We start from the raw sequence: 20,643 nt of genomic DNA on the forward strand, positions 1-20,643 counted from the left end.
ACTTCTGAGTAAACCCTGTAACCCTAACCCTAACCCTAACCTGTGGCTAGAAGCTGTAACCCTAATCTCTGGCTAACTGCCGTAACCCTAACCCTAATTTCTGGCTAAACTCTGTAACCCTAACCTCTGACTAAAGGCTGTAAACCTAATCCTAACCTGTAGCTAGAAGCCGTAACCCTAATCTCTGGCTAAAAGATGTAACCCTAACCCTAACCCTAACATTAAATGTGGGTTGAGAGAATATAACGGTGTCTCCAAGTGGTCCAAATGTATTTTGGTACAGAATCAATAAAGTTTTGCAGTTTAACTTTTGGGTTGAGTCTCTCTATTTTCATATGAATATCAAAGAAATTATTTTGTTATTCAAAAATGCAGAAAAGTGATTCAAAGCCGTAACCCTAACCCTAATCTCTGGCTAAAAATATTCACTTTCATACTATATAAAACAGACCAACAGAATATTCAGAGTTCAGAAGTATTTATTTAAACAAACATCAAAATGAAATGACAAACACAAAATCTAACATAACCTACAAGTTAGGTTGTGAACATGCTAACATTAATCAGAAACCTGACTGTAAACACTGTAAACAACAAAACTCAAGTAATATGCAGAAACAAATCAACACATACATGGGCAAAGTTCCGTCCTGTGCCTAGACAGGTGGGATATACAACATAAGGTAAAGTTATGTTACTGAGTCAATGGGAAAAAGAAAATGCTATTTGATACCTTACTATATTATGACTTTTATTTTAACCTTTTTGAAAAAAAAAATTGACATCCTATACTATGACATTTTTATCACATTTTGATGTTATGCTATTCAATGACAATGACTCATTCTCAACATGCTATACGACTTTTTGATCCGATATTTGATATCCCATGCTGTGACATTATAATCCAATTTTTAACAACATCCTATACTGTGATATTTTTATCACAATTTTGGTGAGATGATATGTATTTTTGTTGACATTCTATGTCACTTTTAACACATTTTTGATGCCATGCTATTCTGACTTTTTTAACACATGCTAACAACATAACATGCTATACTATGACTTTATCATTGTTGACAACATGCTATACTGTGACATTTTTATTACATTTTTGGCGACATGCTATACTGTATTTTTGTTGACGTTCTATATTATTAAATTTTTAGCGCATTTGTCACTTTAATACATTTTCACGACATGCTATACTATGACTTTATCACATTTTTGACAACATGTTATACTGTGACATTTCTATCATATTTTTGTCAATGCTACAAGCTAACATCTTTATCACATTTTTCATGACATGCTATACGACTGTTTGATCAGATATTTGACGACATCCTATGCTGTGGCATTTTTATCACATTTTTGATAACATGCTATACTATGACGTTTTTGACCACATGCTATATGCCCTTTTGATTCGATATTTGACATCCTATACTGTAACATTTTAATCACATTTTTGATGCCATGCTATTCTGACTTTTTATCACGTTTTTGACGACATGCTTTGCTGTGACATTTTTATCATATTTTTGACAACATCCTATACTATGACATTTTTATAAAATTGTTGAGGCTGGCAACCCACGACTCCGGAGCAGCATGCAGCTCCCTGTGGCTTTTGAAAATGATTAATGAGTATTTAATTAAAATGTATTTTATTTTAGTTCATTTGTTTTTAAAAATGTAATTCTAAATTTGAAGATTATGGTGATCTTGTAACATCTAAATAAAATGTGTTAAAAATTTTTGTCGCTCTTAATATGCATCACAACCGCCAATGTGCGACACCCTTCAGCGCGTGATTTCTTGAACTTTTCGAACCCCAGGTAGGCCAACTATGGATAATTCTAAGAAAAGTGTCTGAAGAAAACAGAACGTTCAATGCTACGTGGGCAGATTCATTTGCTTTCACTGCCGACAAGACTGGTTTACCAGTTTGCTGGTAAGTAATGAGAAACTAGCAAACAACAAAAAGTCAAATGTTGCAAGACATTTCCAGAATAAACACGCAGTCTTTGCTCAAAAATATCCGGATGGAGATAAGAGAAAAAAAGCTGTTTCGGAACAGATGCGGAAGGTTGATCTGAGCAAAAATCACCTCAAGAAGTGGATGATGTCTGCAAATTCAGGTACATATGCTAGTTTTGTAGCCGCTCAGGAAATAGTCAGGCATGGGAAGCCGTTCACAGATGGCCAATATATAAAAGAATCTTTCATTAAGATTTCAGAACATCTATTCACACTTTAAAAACAAAAGTGAAATTGTGAAGAAAATCAGGGATATGCCCCTCTCTGCAAAGACTGTCCAAAGATAGAACCATAAAAATGGCAGAAGACATCACCAGACAGCAAATTAAAGACATCAATTCAGCTGTGGCCTACTCAATTGCCTGTGATGCATCCAAAGACAAAAGTGATATTGAACAAATAGCGCTGTTCTGCCGGTATGTAAACTCTGCTGGGCCACAGGAAGAAATGATTGAGCTGATACCGCTAAAAGGCCAAACACGGGGGGAAGGACATCTGTGAGGCTGTCTTGAATTGTTTAAGAGCCAAAGGAATAAACACCACCCACCTGGTGTCAGTGGCTACTGATGGGGCACCAAGTATGACAGGACCGCAGAAGTCACTGGACAGAAAGCTGCTGACTTTTCACTGCATCCTGCACCAAGAGGCACTCTGTGCTCAAACATTTCCTCCAGAATGCACAGAAGTAATGAATGTTGTCATTCAGATTGTCAGTAAAATAATGGCAAAAGGTTTAAATCACCGTCAGTTCCGTTCTTTACTGGACGAGCTGGAAAGCACATATTCTGATCTCCTGCTGCACAACAAAGTCCGGTGGCTGTCCAGAGGGGAGGTGCTGAAATGCTTCGCCACGTGTCTGGAAGAAGTGAAAACTTTCCTGGGCAGCAAAGGGCTCACATTTCCTGAGCTGGAACAGCCAGAGTGGCTGGAAAAGCTACACTTCATGGTAGACATGACAGTGCACCTGAACACGCTGAACACAGCTCTTCAGGGGAAAGGACGCACAGCCCTGCACATGTTGGAGGAGGTTTTGGCATTCGAGCGCAAGTTGACAGTGCTTGCCAGAGATTTACAGAAAGGTACACTGTCACACTTCCCCAATCTGAAAGAGTCCAAAGAAGCTCACGTGATAAATTCGGAGTATCTACATTCTGCAATCATCACAATGCAAACATCGTTTGGGAAGCGATTCTGTGAGTTCAGAGAGGAAAAAACCACATTATCCTTCCCTGTCCCCTGAACCTCGATCCATCCCTGCTGAATACGACTGCATTGGCAGGTGTGAGTCAACCTGATCTTGAGATGGAACTGGCCGACATAGCCGACAAAGACATATGGGTGTCCAAGTTTAAACGCCTGACAGCAGACCCTGAAGATGTTGCCCATCAGAAGGCCGTTCTCGCTCAGAGTCACAAATGGCGTGATATTGAAAACCTCCCCAAACCAGACAAACTTGTGTTCGAAACTTGGAATGCTATCCCCAACGTTTATGTGAACATGAAAAAGTATGCACTTGGAGTCCTGTCGATCTTTGGATCCACATATGTATGTGAGCAGGTGTTTTCCAACATGAATTTTATTAAAAGCAAACATCACGCACGCCTCACAGATGACAGCTTACGATCCTGTGTAAAGATGAAGGTGACGGCATACAGCCCTGATGTGCAGATGCTGTGCGCTGAGGTTCAGGAGCAGAAATTACATTAACCAAGTATGATAAATATATTAATTGCCTATTATTTTGCATATATTCATATTTTTTCATTCAGTGAAATAGTCCTTTTATTATTCAGGTTGACAGCTGACTGCACGCGCCAGTAAAAGGATGACGGCACACAGAGAGAGGATGGCATTTTTGGTTTGCTGCCGGTGGATAATTTAGGTTCGGAGTTTTTTTCATAAGTACAAGAAGGACTCAAATGGACATTGAGTATTTTACTTGAAAGCTTCAACCCAACGCCTTTTTTCGGAATTCAAAATGTTTTTTGTTTCATGCAGAAATGTAATTTTGTTTTCTCTGCAGTCGTTCATTGATTTCAAAAATGCAACACATTATTATTATTATAAAACTAACCATTATATGCAGTGTTTTAAATGTCAAAAGGGTTTTGTGGCTCCCAGTGTTTTCTTTACTGTGGGAAACGGGTCCAGATGGCTCTTTGAGTGGTAAAGGTTGCTGACCCCTGGTATAGACAGACCATTTTATCACGTTTTTGAAGCTTGCTAAACTGACATTTCTCATACATTTTTTGATTCTTTACTATAACATGACATTTTTTATTGTATTTTTTTCTTTTAAATCACTCTCACTGCTACCTCTAATAATAGATTATTTTCACCATTACATATTACTTTTCTCATTTCTTATTACTTCAAAATTTACAGATAATTTTTACTGTTGCAAACTAGATCTAGTAACAGACTTTGACTATTGCTTCTGATATTGCTAATTACTTTTAAATTACTTCAATTAATACAGACTACCAAATGCGGGCAATACCATAAAATCAGTGACTCAAGTCTCCAACCATTGTATATGTCTCTGCAAATGGTGGACATCGGCTCTCTCATCTTTAGCAAGGTCTCTGCGATCACGGACAACGTCTCTGATCGTGGACGATGTCTCCCTCATCCTCAACAATGTCTCTCCGATCGTGGACCATGTCTCTGCGATCGTGGACGTCGTCTCTGTGATCGCGGACAATGTCTCTGAGATTATGGACAAAGTCTCCGCGATCATCGACAATGTCTCCATGAACGCCGGCAATGCCGACTTATCGGGGACCGAGTCACCACGAGTCACGGACAATGTCTCTGATCGTGGACGATGTCTCCCTCATCCTCAACAATGTCTCTCCGATCATGGACGACGTCTCAGCAATTGTGGACGATGTCGTGGACGAAGTGGTGACACCTGGAGGAAATCAAAGAGAAACATATGAAGGAAAATGATTAATACTCTACTACTTTAATATAGTATGACTTTTTTGACTACACACTACAATAAGATGTTTGTGTGGCATTTGCGACCACATGCTACAGTATGACATTTTTATTAAATTATTGATAACATGTTATACTGTCATTTATTTTGGTTACAATTGTAATGGCTTAACATACTATTACTTTTTGACATTTTCAAAACCTTAATTTACGATATTATTTGAAATATCTTTCTTATGATTTTTAATCATTTGACTTTTTTACGTGTACGTCGCCGAATACTTCTATTATTACACTTTTCTGATATACTGAACATAAACAGTTTAATGTCAGTGCTCTGTGTTGGACAGTTGATGTAAAGCTGTTTGTGAATTACCTGGAGGCCTCTGTCCTGGTCTCAAAGAACTTCACTGAAGACTCTCAGTGATCGCGGACAATGTCTCTGAGATCATGGACAAAGTCTCAGCGATCATTGACAATGTCTCCATGAACGCCGGCAATGCCGACTAATCGGGGACCGAGTCACCACGAGTCACGGACAATGTCTCTGATCGTGGACGATGTCTCCCTCATCCTCAACAATGTCTCTCCGATCGTGGACGACGGCTCAGCGATCGTGGACGATGTCGTAGACGAAGTGGTGACACCTGGTCTTCTGTGATCATGGACTACGTCTCTGTGATCGCGGACAATGTCTCTGAGATTATGAACAAAGTCTCTGCGATCATTGACAATATATCTGTGATCGTGGACCAAGTCTCAGATGATAGACTGTTTCTCTGTGATCATTAACAATGTCAGCTGATCGCGGTCATGCCGTCGAATCGAGGAACCACAGTGTCACTACCGACTCTTGCGCAGAGCTCTGCGAAGCAGCGACAATGTCTCTGACCATGGACAACGTCTCTCTCATCTTTGACAAGGTCTCTGCGATCACGGACAACGTCTCTGATCGTGGACGATGTCTCCCTCATCCTCAACAATGTCTCTCCGATCGTGGACCATGTCTCTGCGATCGTGGACGTCGTCTCTGTGATCGCGGACAATGTCTCTGAGATTATGGACAAAGTCTCCGCGATCATCGACAATGTCTCCATGAACGCCGGCAATGCCGACTTATCGGGGACCGAGTCACCACGAGTCACGGACAATGTCTCTGATCGTGGACGATGTCTCCCTCATCCTCAACAATGTCTCTCCGATCATGGACGACGTCTCAGCAATTGTGGACGATGTCGTGGACGAAGTGGTGACACCTGGAGGAAATCAAAGAGAAACATATGAAGGAAAATGATTAATACTCTACTACTTTAATATAGTATGACTTTTTTGACTACACACTACAATAAGATGTTTGTGTGGCATTTGCGACCACATGCTACAGTATGACATTTTTATAAAATTATTGATAACATGTTATACTGTCATTTATTTTGGTTACAATTGTAATGGCTTAACATACTATTACTTTTTGACATTTTCAAAACCTTAATTTACGATATTATTTGAAATATCTTTCTTATGATTTTTAATCATTTGACTTTTTTACATGTTTGTCGCCAAATAGTTCTGTTATTACACTTTTCTGATATACTGAACATAAACAGTTTAATGTCAGTGCTCTGTGTTGGACAGTTGATGTAAAGCTGTTTGTGAATTACCTGGAGGCCTCTATCCTGGTCTCAAAGAACTTCACTGAAGTCTCTGCGATTGTGGACCATGACTCTGCGATCGTGGACGTCGTCTCTGTGATCGCGGACAATGTCTCTGAGATTATGAACAAAGTCTCTGCGATCATTGACAATATATCTGTGATCGTGGACCAAGTCTCAGATGATAGACTGTTTCTCTGTGATCATTAACAATGTCAGCTGATCGCGGTCATGCCGTCGAATCGAGGAACCACAGTGTCACTACCGACTCTTGCGCAGAGCTCTGCGAAGCAGCGACAATGTCTCTGACCATGGACAACGTCTCTCTCATCTTTGACAAGGTCTCTGCGATCACGGACAACGTCTCTGATCGTGGACGATGTCTCCCTCATCCTCAACAATGTCTCTCCGATCGTGGACCATGTCTCTGCGATCGTGGACGTCGTCTCTGTGATCGCGGACAATGTCTCTGAGATTATGGACAAAGTCTCCGCGATCATCGACAATGTCTCCATGAACGCCGGCAATGCCGACTTATCGGGGACCGAGTCACCACGAGTCACGGACAATGTCTCTGATCGTGGACGATGTCTCCCTCATCCTCAACAATGTCTCTCCGATCATGGACGACGTCTCAGCAATTGTGGACGATGTCGTGGACGAAGTGGTGACACCTGGAGGAAATCAAAGAGAAACATATGAAGGAAAATGATTAATACTCTACTACTTTAATATAGTATGACTTTTTTGACTACACACTACAATAAGATGTTTGTGTGGCATTTGCGACCACATGCTACAGTATGACATTTTTATAAAATTATTGATAACATGTTATACTGTCATTTATTTTGGTTACAATTGTAATGGCTTAACATACTATTACTTTTTGACATTTTCAAAACCTTAATTTACGATATTATTTGAAATATCTTTCTTATGATTTTTAATCATTTGACTTTTTTACATGTTTGTCGCCGAATACTTCTATTATTACACTTTTCTGATATACTGAACATAAACAGTTTAATGTCAGTGCTCTGTGTTGGACAGTTGATGTAAAGCTGTTTGTGAATTACCTGGAGGCCTCTATCCTGGTCTCAAAGAACTTCACTGAAGTCTCTGCGATTGTGGACCATGACTCTGCGATCGTGGACGTCGTCTCTGTGATCGCGGACAATGTCTCTGAGATCATGGACAAAGTCTCAGCGATCATTGACAATGTCTCCATGAACGCCGGCAATGCCGACTAATCGGGGACCGAGTCACCACGAGTCACGGACAATGTCTCTGATCGTGGACGATGTCTCCCTCATCCTCAACAATGTCTCTCCGATCGTGGACGACGGCTCAGCGATCGTGGACGATGTCGTAGACGAAGTGGTGACACCTGGTCTTCTGTGATCATGGACTACGTCTCTGTGATCGCGGACAATGTCTCTGAGATTATGAACAAAGTCTCTGCGATCATTGACAATATATCTGTGATCGTGGACCAAGTCTCTGATGATAGACTGTTTCTCTGTGATCATTAACAATGTCAGCTGATCGCGGTCATGCCGTCGAATCGAGGAACCACAGTGTCACTACCGACTCTTGCGCAGAGCTCTGCGAAGCAGCGACAATGTCTCTGACCATGGACAACGTCTCTCTCATCTTTGACAAGGTCTCTGCGATCACGGACAACGTCTCTGATCGTGGACGATGTCTCCCTCATCCTCAACAATGTCTCTCCGATCGTGGACCATGTCTCTGCGATCGTGGACGTCGTCTCTGTGATCGCGGACAATGTCTCTGAGATTATGGACAAAGTCTCCGCGATCATCGACAATGTCTCCATGAACGCCGGCAATGCCGACTTATCGGGGACCGAGTCACCACGAGTCACGGACAATGTCTCTGATCGTGGACGATGTCTCCCTCATCCTCAACAATGTCTCTCCGATCATGGACGACGTCTCAGCAATTGTGGACGATGTCGTGGACGAAGTGGTGACACCTGGAGGAAATCAAAGAGAAACATATGAAGGAAAATGGTTAATACTCTACTACTTTAATATAGTATGACTTTTTTGACTACACACTACAATAAGATGTTTGTGTGGCATTTGCGACCACATGCTACAGTATGACATTTTTATAAAATTATTGATAACATGTTATACTGTCATTTATTTTGGTTACAATTGTAATGGCTTAACATACTATTACTTTTTGACATTTTCAAAACCTTAATTTACGATATTATTTGAAATATCTTTCTTATGATTTTTAATCATTTGACTTTTTTACGTGTACGTCGCCGAATACTTCTATTATTACACTTTTCTGATATACTGAACATAAACAGTTTAATGTCAGTGCTCTGTGTTGGACAGTTGATGTAAAGCTGTTTGTGAATTACCTGGAGGCCTCTATCCTGGTCTCAAAGAACTTCACTGAAGTCTCTGCGATTGTGGACCATGACTCTGCGATCGTGGACGTCGTCTCTGTGATCGCGGACAATGTCTCTGAGATCATGGACAAAGTCTCAGCGATCATTGACAATGTCTCCATGAACGCCGGCAATGCCGACTAATCGGGGACCGAGTCACCACGAGTCACGGACAATGTCTCTGATCGTGGACGATGTCTCCCTCATCCTCAACAATGTCTCTCCGATCGTGGACGACGGCTCAGCGATCGTGGACGATGTCGTAGACGAAGTGGTGACACCTGGTCTTCTGTGATCATGGACTACGTCTCTGTGATCGCGGACAATGTCTCTGAGATTATGAACAAAGTCTCTGCGATCATTGACAATATATCTGTGATCGTGGACCAAGTCTCTGATGATAGACTGTTTCTCTGTGATCATTAACAATGTCAGCTGATCGCGGTCATGCCGTCGAATCGAGGAACCACAGTGTCACTACCGACTCTTGCGCAGAGCTCTGCGAAGCAGCGACAATGTCTCTGACCATGGACAACGTCTCTCTCATCTTTGACAAGGTCTCTGCGATCACGGACAACGTCTCTGATCGTGGACGATGTCTCCCTCATCCTCAACAATGTCTCTCCGATCGTGGACCATGTCTCTGCGATCGTGGACGTCGTCTCTGTGATCGCGGACAATGTCTCTGAGATTATGGACAAAGTCTCCGCGATCATCGACAATGTCTCCATGAACGCCGGCAATGCCGACTTATCGGGGACCGAGTCACCACGAGTCACGGACAATGTCTCTGATCGTGGACGATGTCTCCCTCATCCTCAACAATGTCTCTCCGATCATGGACGACGTCTCAGCAATTGTGGACGATGTCGTGGACGAAGTGGTGACACCTGGAGGAAATCAAAGAGAAACATATGAAGGAAAATGATTAATACTCTACTACTTTAATATAGTATGACTTTTTTGACTACACACTACAATAAGATGTTGGTGTGGCATTTGCGACCACATGCTACAGTATGACATTTTTATAAAATTATTGATAACATGTTATACTGTCATTTATTTTGGTTACAATTGTAATGGCTTAACATACTATTACTTTTTGACATTTTCAAAACCTTAATTTACGATATTATTTGAAATATCTTTCTTATGATTTTTAATCATTTGACTTTTTTACATGTTTGTCGCCAAATAGTTCTGTTATTACACTTTTCTGATATACTGAACATAAACAGTTTAATGTCAGTGCTCTGTGTTGGACAGTTGATGTAAAGCTGTTTGTGAATTACCTGGAGGCCTCTATCCTGGTCTCAAAGAACTTCACTGAAGTCTCTGCGATTGTGGACCATGACTCTGCGATCGTGGACGTCGTCTCTGTGATCGCGGACAATGTCTCTGAGATCATGGACAAAGTCTCAGCGATCATTGACAATGTCTCCATGAACGCCGGCAATGCCGACTAATCGGGGACCGAGTCACCACGAGTCACGGACAATGTCTCTGATCGTGGACGATGTCTCCCTCATCCTCAACAATGTCTCTCCGATCGTGGACGACGGCTCAGCGATCGTGGACGATGTCGTAGACGAAGTGGTGACACCTGGTCTTCTGTGATCATGGACTACGTCTCTGTGATCGCGGACAATGTCTCTGAGATTATGAACAAAGTCTCTGCGATCATTGACAATATATCTGTGATCGTGGACCAAGTCTCTGATGATAGACTGTTTCTCTGTGATCATTAACAATGTCAGCTGATCGCGGTCATGCCGTCGAATCGAGGAACCACAGTGTCACTACCGACTCTTGCGCAGAGCTCTGCGAAGCAGCGACAATGTCTCTGACCATGGACAACGTCTCTCTCATCTTTGACAAGGTCTCTGCGATCACGGACAACGTCTCTGATCGTGGACGATGTCTCCCTCATCCTCAACAATGTCTCTCCGATCGTGGACCATGTCTCTGCGATCGTGGACGTCGTCTCTGTGATCGCGGACAATGTCTCTGAGATTATGGACAAAGTCTCCGCGATCATCGACAATGTCTCCATGAACGCCGGCAATGCCGACTTATCGGGGACCGAGTCACCACGAGTCACGGACAATGTCTCTGATCGTGGACGATGTCTCCCTCATCCTCAACAATGTCTCTCCGATCATGGACGACGTCTCAGCAATTGTGGACGATGTCGTGGACGAAGTGGTGACACCTGGAGGAAATCAAAGAGAAACATATGAAGGAAAATGATTAATACTCTACTACTTTAATATAGTATGACTTTTTTGACTACACACTACAATAAGATGTTTGTGTGGCATTTGCGACCACATGCTACAGTATGACATTTTTATAAAATTATTGATAACATGTTATACTGTCATTTATTTTGGTTACAATTGTAATGGCTTAACATACTATTACTTTTTGACATTTTCAAAACCTTAATTTACGATATTATTTGAAATATCTTTCTTATGATTTTTAATCATTTGACTTTTTTACGTGTACGTCGCCGAATACTTCTATTATTACACTTTTCTGATATACTGAACATAAACAGTTTAATGTCAGTGCTCTGTGTTGGACAGTTGATGTAAAGCTGTTTGTGAATTACCTGGAGGCCTCTATCCTGGTCTCAAAGAACTTCACTGAAGTCTCTGCGATTGTGGACCATGACTCTGCGATCGTGGACGTCGTCTCTGTGATTGCGGACAATGTCTCTGAGATCATGGACAAAGTCTCAGCGATCATTGACAATGTCTCCATGAACGCCGGCAATGCCGACTAATCGGGGACCGAGTCACCACGAGTCACGGACAATGTCTCTGATCGTGGACGATGTCTCCCTCATCCTCAACAATGTCTCTCCGATCGTGGACGACGGCTCAGCGATCGTGGACGATGTCGTAGACGAAGTGGTGACACCTGGTCTTCTGTGATCATGGACTACGTCTCTGTGATCGCGGACAATGTCTCTGAGATTATGAACAAAGTCTCTGCGATCATTGACAATATATCTGTGATCGTGGACCAAGTCTCAGATGATAGACTGTTTCTCTGTGATCATTAACAATGTCAGCTGATCGCGGTCATGCCGTCGAATCGAGGAACCACAGTGTCACTACCGACTCTTGCGCAGAGCTCTGCGAAGCAGCGACAATGTCTCTGACCATGGACAACGTCTCTCTCATCTTTGACAAGGTCTCTGCGATCACGGACAACGTCTCTGATCGTGGACGATGTCTCCCTCATCCTCAACAATGTCTCTCCGATCGTGGACCATGTCTCTGCGATCGTGGACGTCGTCTCTGTGATCGCGGACAATGTCTCTGAGATTATGGACAAAGTCTCCGCGATCATCGACAATGTCTCCATGAACGCCGGCAATGCCGACTTATCGGGGACCGAGTCACCACGAGTCACGGACAATGTCTCTGATTGTGGACGATGTCTCCCTCATCCTCAACAATGTCTCTCCGATCATGGACGACGTCTCAGCAATTGTGGACGATGTCGTGGACGAAGTGGTGACACCTGGAGGAAATCAAAGAGAAACATATGAAGGAAAATGATTAATACTCTACTACTTTAATATAGTATGACTTTTTTACTACACACTACAATAAGATGTTTGTGTGGCATTTGCGACCACATGCTACAGTACGACATTTTTATAAAATTATTGATAACATGTTATACTGTCATTTATTTTGGTTACAATTGTAATGGCTTAACATACTATTACTTTTTGACATTTTTAAAACCTTAATTTACGATATTATTTGAAATATCTTTCTTATGATTTTTAATCATTTGACTTTTTTACATGTTTGTCGCCAAATAGTTCTGTTATTACACTTTTCTGATATACTGAACATAAACAGTTTAATGTCAGTGCTCTGTGTTGGACAGTTGATGTAAAGCTGTTTGTGAATTACCTGGAGGCCTCTGTCCTGGTCTCAAAGAACTTCACTGAAGACTCTCAGTGATCACGGACAATGTCTCTGAGATCATGGACAAAGTCTCTGCGATCATCGACAATGTCTCCATGAACGCCGGCAATGCCGACTAATCGGGGACTGAGTCACCACGAGTCACAGACAATGTCTCTGATCGTGGACGATGTCTCCCTCATCTTCAACAATGTCTCTCCGATGATGGACGACGTCTCAGCAATTGTGGACGATGTTGTGGACAAAGTGGTGACACCTGGAGGAAATCAAAGAGAAACATACACAGGACATTTTCTGACGCTGTAGTATACAATGACATTTTTGGACATTTTAGATGCTTTACTATACTGTGGCGTTTATTGACATTTTTGACCACATACTATATTGTGGCATTTTTGTTTTCTTAATATAATAAAACATTTATACTTCTATTTTGGATTACTATTACTTCTGCATTTGTTTTTATATTACAGATTATGACATATTACTTCTAAATTTACAGACAACTGTTAATGTTGCAAACTACATCTAGTAACAGATTATTTTGACTCTTACTTCTGATACTGCTAATTCCGTTCATATTACTGCTATTAATACAGAGTTTTATATAGCTCATTACTTCTAATAGTATACTTTTCTGATATACTGAATGCTAAACATAAACAGTTTAATGGCTCTGTGTTGGACAGTTAATGTAAAACTGTTTGTGAATTATTATAATAATAATTACCTGGAGGCCTCTGTCCTGGTCTCAAAGAACTTCTTCATCTCTGTGATCATGGACGACGTCTTGGTGATCGTGGACTATTTCTTTGTGATCGCGGACAATGTCTCTCCCATCATGAACCATGTCTGTGTGATCGTGGATAACGTCATAGAGGAAGTGGTGACACCTGGAGGAAATCAAAGAGGAACCTACAAAGGAAAATGATCAATACACTACTACCTATTCCTCATCAACAGTTTAACCATATAAACGCAGAGAAACACTTAACATTACAGCTGAACCAAAACATTTAACAAAACATTAGAGGGCTTTTTCAGAAAATGGACTGTTTGAAAATTATAACTATTATTTTTTTCTGATATTTTATTAAAACAATTAATTATATTCAATACTAAACTCATTAAATACCAGGGATTTAACCAGTAATACTGTTAGTAACATTAATAATTCAACTCATCAACACATTTTTTCAGACCAGGTAAATCTTTAGGACACATACCTGTTTGGTTTGTCAGGTGAGAGCTGGTGTTTCTGTCCAGGCTGCAGCAGCTGAACCTGTAAGATGGAAATCACAAGTACAACACAATAAAGAATAGTTCACCTCCAAAACCCGAACAGTGTAGAAGAATACAACACTAAAAACTAGAACCTTGATAAGCACACTTTGAGTTTTGAGGTAAATAAACTAGTTATGTTACTAGAATATGATGTTATTAATCTCAGAAAAGCTGTTTTTAAGTTTTAGATGTTTAGACGTTTTTAATTTTTAACAGTAATCTAAGTCTTAAAAATTGTGCAGGAGCAAGGAGTTAAAATCTAAATTTTAAAGCTTGTATTTAACATAAAACTGAGCTTAGTTAAGTCTCAGGTCACCACAAACAAATGTCTGATCACAAAGTGAAACACAAAATGGCCACAAATAAATGTTAAATGACCTGGAATAGACACAAGACTACAAAGACACAATACAATGCAAAACCACAAAGAAGCTGACCATAGGTAGATGTCAAACAGCCAGCTAGAGCAAAATGATGCAATACCACCACAAATAGACACAAAATGATCACATCGACATGATAATCCGCCAGAAACTGATTTAAAATGACCAAGATAGAGCAGGAGTTTACAAAGAAGCAGTAAAATGTCTGCAGAGTAACTGTGAAGAGATGCAAACGGAGTTGTAATAAAAAATAATAAAAAACAACCCTCCACAACTCATGTCAGGGACTCTGGTCGCAGAAACACAAACGCGCTTTAACCCACGCAAATAAAAACGCCCAGAGACAACCCTAAATGATAAGGCTGATGCTAACGCTCGATGCTAATGCTAACGCTCGCCGCGCTGATGTTAATGCTAATAAACCAGGTTACCCACGCTATATGAACGACTGAAAATGGAATTAAACGATATCATTGCAAGGTAATGCTAATGCTGACGCTCACCGCTAACGCTCTCCGATGACAGTAGTGCTAACGCTAGCTGCTGTTTGCCCTACCTTCACGCCGAAGGTGTGTTCAGCGTCCAGTCTCACTCAAGTTCGACAAGAAAAGCAGCTCCAGAGTTTGTTTTAACATCCAAACCTCTTCGATAACAACGTTCCCTCACAGTACCGACAAACAGAACTAACGCTCCAAAATTGATTTAAATCTGCTTTCCGACTTCGTTTCCCCGCCTCTCTGCGCACTTCCCAGAAGATAACGACCAATGAGGAAACACGTCGCGCCTACGTCAGCTAACGTTGGTAGAAAAACGCTGATTGGCTGACCGATTCTGCTCCGCCTAGCAACGGCCTCTGATTGGTCTTTTTAAAAAATACATCCACCGTAAAAACGGAGAGGATCTAGCTCACATCTCTGTTATGATTGTGTGTTCACAAAAATATTCCGGACTGAGCCTGAAGAATTTTTCAGAGGACGCACAACTACATTGGAACTGAAGAACAGGGACATTTTTCTTGGACTCATGAATAATAACATAGAAAAAGAGTTTGTTTATTTGGTTAATCTCTTGCTTTTACTTTTAAAATACCACATTCACAAGAGGAACTGGTCTGGCTCTTTGAACATTTTTATAATGAAGTCAGGCTGTGAGCTAGCGAGGATCCTCGTTCCCGAGACACAACGTGACCGCGCGTAGAGTGCCCGTACGCGGCCGTGACGTCACTCGCTTTTTGAAAAGTTTTACAAAGATCTAAACTTCATGGCTCAAAAATGTAGAATACAAAGAGTAATAGTTGACTTTGTTTACAGCTGCAGGTGTCCTGTCAACAGTTTTACAGGCGTCTCTTTTTACAATGGTGGCCTATGGAGATTTGTCGTTGCAGTACCACGAGTGACCACTGGAAAAAAATGGCTGCAAGGCTGAGCGGCGGCACCGTGTCCAGCTCTTATTCATTAGGCTGCAATCTGCAATCTCACCACTAGATGCCGCTAAACTGGTCCTTACATGTTGTCAGTTTAGACTTAGACGGACTTTATTGATCCCTTTGGGATGATAGAATTAAAAGTGAACGGACTCTGTATGGCATTGTCATAAATAAATTTAAATATGCTGAACTGTATATTACTTGAGTGTCCAGGTGGGTAATTGCACTTTAAGGGGGGCTACCACTGCTATGCAGACATAGCAGCCAGGTATACATTTAGTTAATATGCATATTATTTCTCCCATTAATCAAATAATCAGTTGGTTTCAGAGAGCAGTAAAATTATAATTTAAATTAATTTAATAATTAATTAAATTAAATTAACCCATCATAATTTCCCTGAGTCATGTCTGCTTGTTCAAAGAGTCCAGAGAGACTCAGTTCAAAGAGAATCATCAGAGTTTTGGTATTATTATGCCTGTGCACCGCCCAGACGGTGCCCCCGCCCCCCTCGATATCCCCCTGACCGGGGCCTCAAATCAAGCGCACCGGCTCGTTGTCAACAGTCAGTGAATGTGCTAGTGAAGCGGCCATATGGCTGCATGCCTTACCCATAGACTGTATATAAGGAGATAATATATAGATCTTTATGTACAGTCTATGGTTGTAACGCACCAATAATAGATGATAATAACAGAATCCGCCAGAACAATGGCTCATCTCACTCAGAACCCTGCTGATAAAGAGAGGTGAGTTCCTGTTAGCCCATTAGCCTAGCTAAGCTAAAGCTAGCATTGTGAAACGCCTATAGAAGATTTTGGAATTTAAGGACATCTTTGGTATTTTTAATGGTAACTTAGTTTTTAATGATAACTGTGGTGAATCTGTCGTTCATAGAGGGCTACTCTTCAATTCGGCATACATTTAATTCGGATGTATATCTTTAAATCCAACTAAGCCGTGAAGTACAGTGGGGTTGGGGGAGTAGCTAGCTGTCGGGTAAATCGAGATAAAACGTTTATTTTAACAAATCAGGTTGACCGTTACACTATTGTAGAATTGTTGTTTCTCGTGAGTTCGATGTTAAATCAATATTTGCGACCTGTTCAGGAGAAACGTCGGCAAATGTTAAAATGTCGAAGTTTTTACATGAAGTTTGGCCTGGTGCCTTATCAGCGCAGAGCAGCCCTTTAGCATGACGTGTAAAAGTCCTTAAACCCGCATATTTCCTGATCCCCACCACTTTATATCGTGTTTTATGGCAAAACAGAAAATCCTGTTCTGTGTCACACTAATGTGAAATGGTATTTGTTATAAATTTGACCAGTTTTAATCATGAAGTTACGCAGGGATTGGTAGTTTCCATCTGAGCCATTCATTCAGGACAGTGATTTATGTAGTACTACCAGACTCCATTGAGAAAAACAGGATTTTTACTGGGACCTGCTGGAATACCACTGCCTCCATCTGTTAGTGTGTTTGTGTTACTGTGTGACTTTCAGTGGTGGAAGAAGTAATCAGATACTTTACTGAAGTAAAAGTACCACACAGTAACACAGACACACTAACAGATGGAGGCAGTGGTATTCCAGCAGCTCCTGGTTAAATCCCTGTTTTTGTCAATGGAGTCTGGTGGTGATATATAGAGATGTTTCTGGTTAAACAGAAAGAATCTTACTCTTTTAATAAAAAGGTCCATGTATGAGCTCCAAAACTAGCTTTATTGGTAAGTGAACTGACAGAAATGTAGTTATTTAAAATAATTGATTTATTGTTGTCATTTTTCAAGCAAAATTCAAACATTTGTTGGTTTAAGTTTCTCAGTTGTGGTGATTTGCTGCTTCTCTTCATCAGGTTTGGTTGTAAACTGAATAAACTTTGGGTTTTTCAGGTTCATCTGCGTCTATCCAGTCTACATCAACAGTAAGAAGACTCTGGCCGAAGGACGGAGGATCCCCACAGAGAAGGTGACTCTTTATATACTGCATGATGTTTTTCAGTTTTTTACCTTCCTGCAGCTTCTTGTCATTGTCATGGACTCTCGCTGGTGATATGTTTGAGGTTCATAAGCTGGTGTTGTGTGTCTGCAGGCTGTGGAGAACCCGTCCTGCGCTGAGATCAGAGACGTCCTGACGGCCGCTGGGCTGAACGTCTATGTGGAGGTAACACTGACGACTGAAAACAGCTTCATCAGACGCTTTCAAACACAAGTCAGAGTCTTCAGAGACTTATTGAGGACAACCTGATAATCTATAACAGATTATGAGGACAGGATGAGGGATGTGCACGAACAATTGATTAGTCGATTGAGTCAAATCAGTATGCATAGTCAGCATCTTTTTTTAAGAATGGACTGAGTGGTTTCTGCAACTTCACTTTGTGTGGAGCAAAAAACTGGAACAGATGTCGACAGTAAAAAGATTCAGATTCAACCGTACGACATGACGAGTCATTTACAACGCCGTCACAAACACGTTGAGCTTCAGCAACGACCACGAGAACTGACTGGATGTGTTGAACCTACGGTGACTGCTCCGCTGACTTCAGACGACGTGTTTCCTCTGAGCTAAAACTGAATCTGATGGAAACCAAGAAAGTAGCAGCAACAGCTGATGCATGGACAGAGTTTTATGTCGTTGTCACCTGCCGTTACATCGACAGTGTCTAAACTGGTTCACACAGTCATTGGTTGATCAGGTTTTATTATTTTGGTTCAAGTCATTAAAAAGCCCATCCTGAGTCCAGACTAGATGTGACAAATGCATGAACTAGTTTTTCTGCATCACAGGATGATGGTGTAGTATTTATGTGTGTGTTACAGAACAAAATGCATCCCAGAGAGTGGAACAGAGACGTCCAGTTCAGAGGTCGAGTCAGAGTTCAGCTGAAGCAGGAAGACGGCAGCCTGTGTCAGGACAAGTTCAGCTCCCGTGAGTCCAACACACACTCTGACATTTGAAGAACAAAAACATGCACTGTGTGGCCACGAGTTAATAAAGCTTGGCAACAAGATCAGTTCATTAAGGCATGGCCCTGGTTTAATCTCTCGTTCCCACCTGTTGTTATTAAAGTGTGTTTTCTTCAAATTTCTTCAAAAGTGTAGGTATTGTTTTGGTTTTTAAATTTCTCAGTATATTTAATGGCACCGACACACCGGCCCTGTAACTGTGTTGGCGTGTACTCAGTTAGTTAGTGTTTGCATGAATCCTCTGTCTTCGATCAGAGTCAAGTTCTTCCAGTAAAGGTCTGAGAGACGTTGAACCCGTTTCCATCTTCAGTTAATGTAGAAATCAGTTTCCTCAGAGTCCAGGAGGACGGAGACGTTTGGTTTTAACAGCAGAATGATGGTCTTTTTTTTCCCTCTCAGGTAAAGACGTGATGTTTTACGTCGCGGAGATGATCCCCAAACTGAAAACCCGGACACAGAAGAGTGGAGGAGGAGACACCAGCTCTCAGCAGGGGGAGGGAGGGAAGAAGAGCAAGAAAAAGAAGAAATAGAAACACAGCGTTACACAACATTTTGTTTTTATTTTTTTTTAATTCACAGGCTTGTTGCTTTGAGTTCTTTGATCCGTATCCAGCAGAATCAAACCTGTACTCAACCGAGCTGTTGTGTGTTTTGTAATGTGGCTGTAGCTGAACAGTAGCCTTCATCTGTGACCTCAGAAAATATACAGCTGAACAAAAAGACGGAGGAGGATGTTCATCTGTGGTTCTGTTTCATATGCCTCCCCTCTCCTCCTCCACATTTTGTTAGAGGAATAAAATAAAGTTTCTTTGTTGGTTTAATTTGAGCAAATTAATTGTCTCCGCAGAAGCATTTTCGTGTTCAGGAGTGTGACAGTAAGTGATGGTTTATTTTTTAGCTTCTGTTCCAGCTGCACAAGGATTTTAGTGTTGCAAGTTGTTTTTTTGTTTTTTTTTTACCTCAAGTATTTTTTATTTGTGGTTCATGGACCAGTCACGTACAGCCAGGACTGAGTCTTTGAACAGAACAAACCTGAGATGTGACATTTATATCTGAAGTACCAGCCCAGATGAATCTAAATTCACTGATTCACAAGTTGCTCTTTGTCAATAGAAACACCGCAGTGTGCCATCTTTGGGGCTGATGGGAAAAAATCTGTGATAAATATACATGAAGCGAAGACGTCAGCGAGGTTTTCAGTGATTTTTTTTCTTTAGCTTTTCTTGACTCAGACTGAATAACTGTTGTGTTCGACTGTCACCTTCCATCTTAACATCCCCTAAATTGTCTGGTCTAAAGCCACCAATTCCAAATCACATCCCCACCCCACCTTCCTGCATTATCATTGGTTTTCAAAGCATTTTCAAAACAGAGAACAGTGCATGTTTCATCAGTTTAGGCTTTAGTTTACAGGTGTTTTCCTCATAAAACCACCAAATTCAGATTCTGTAAAAGAAAAAACATCTTAGAAAATATTAAAAACTCTTAAGTTCACTGGTCTAACATATCTGCCAGCTGCTGTCCTGTGCTACACCATCGTACTCACTG

General features: G+C 41.1%; 1 protein-coding gene and 1 long non-coding RNA gene across 9 annotated transcripts; one reads left to right on the top strand and one right to left on the bottom strand.

Moving 5' to 3' along the window:
- Nucleotides 1-467: 467 nt before the first annotated feature.
- Nucleotides 468-15,430, bottom strand: LOC108874905 (uncharacterized). 8 transcript variants are annotated; one of them, XR_007814431.1, is made up of 11 exons: nt 15,258-15,430; nt 14,261-14,316; nt 13,765-13,927; nt 13,020-13,290; nt 11,696-12,615; nt 10,371-11,290; nt 9,046-9,965; nt 7,721-8,640; nt 6,651-7,315; nt 5,366-6,245; nt 470-4,960 (listed from the first exon to the last, which is right to left on the bottom strand). It is a non-coding gene; the product is annotated as an uncharacterized LOC108874905 (long non-coding RNA). The 8 variants fall into 8 exon arrangements; XR_001959797.2 differs by having other exon boundaries at nt 13,765-13,949; XR_007814425.1 differs by lacking the exons at nt 13,020-13,290; nt 13,765-13,927; nt 14,261-14,316; nt 15,258-15,430 and having other exon boundaries at nt 11,696-12,657.
- Nucleotides 15,431-16,654: 1,224 nt separating this feature from the next.
- srp19 (signal recognition particle 19) lies at nt 16,655-19,916 on the top strand. Its single transcript, XM_018664079.2, has 5 exons — nt 16,655-16,876; nt 18,019-18,094; nt 18,218-18,289; nt 18,949-19,057; nt 19,495-19,916. The coding sequence occupies exons 1-5, from the start codon at nt 16,812-16,814 to the stop codon at nt 19,623-19,625; spliced, it is 453 nt and encodes a 150-aa protein (XP_018519595.1). The 5' UTR covers nt 16,655-16,811; the 3' UTR covers nt 19,626-19,916.
- Nucleotides 19,917-20,643: the final 727 nt, after the last annotated feature.

This window comes from Lates calcarifer, linkage group LG13 (genome assembly GCF_001640805.2).
Source record: "Lates calcarifer isolate ASB-BC8 linkage group LG13, TLL_Latcal_v3, whole genome shotgun sequence".
NCBI lineage: Eukaryota > Metazoa > Chordata > Actinopteri > Centropomidae > Lates > Lates calcarifer.

Coding starts and splice junctions, on each gene's coding strand:
- srp19 (XM_018664079.2), top strand. CDS start 16,812: ATGATAATAACAGAATCCGCCAGAACAATGGCTCATCTCACTCAGAAC. Junction 16,877..18,018: donor AACCCTGCTGATAAAGAGAG/GTGAGTTCCTGT, acceptor TGGGTTTTTCAG/GTTCATCTGCGTCTATCCAG. Junction 19,058..19,494: donor TCAGGACAAGTTCAGCTCCC/GTGAGTCCAACA, acceptor TTTCCCTCTCAG/GTAAAGACGTGATGTTTTAC.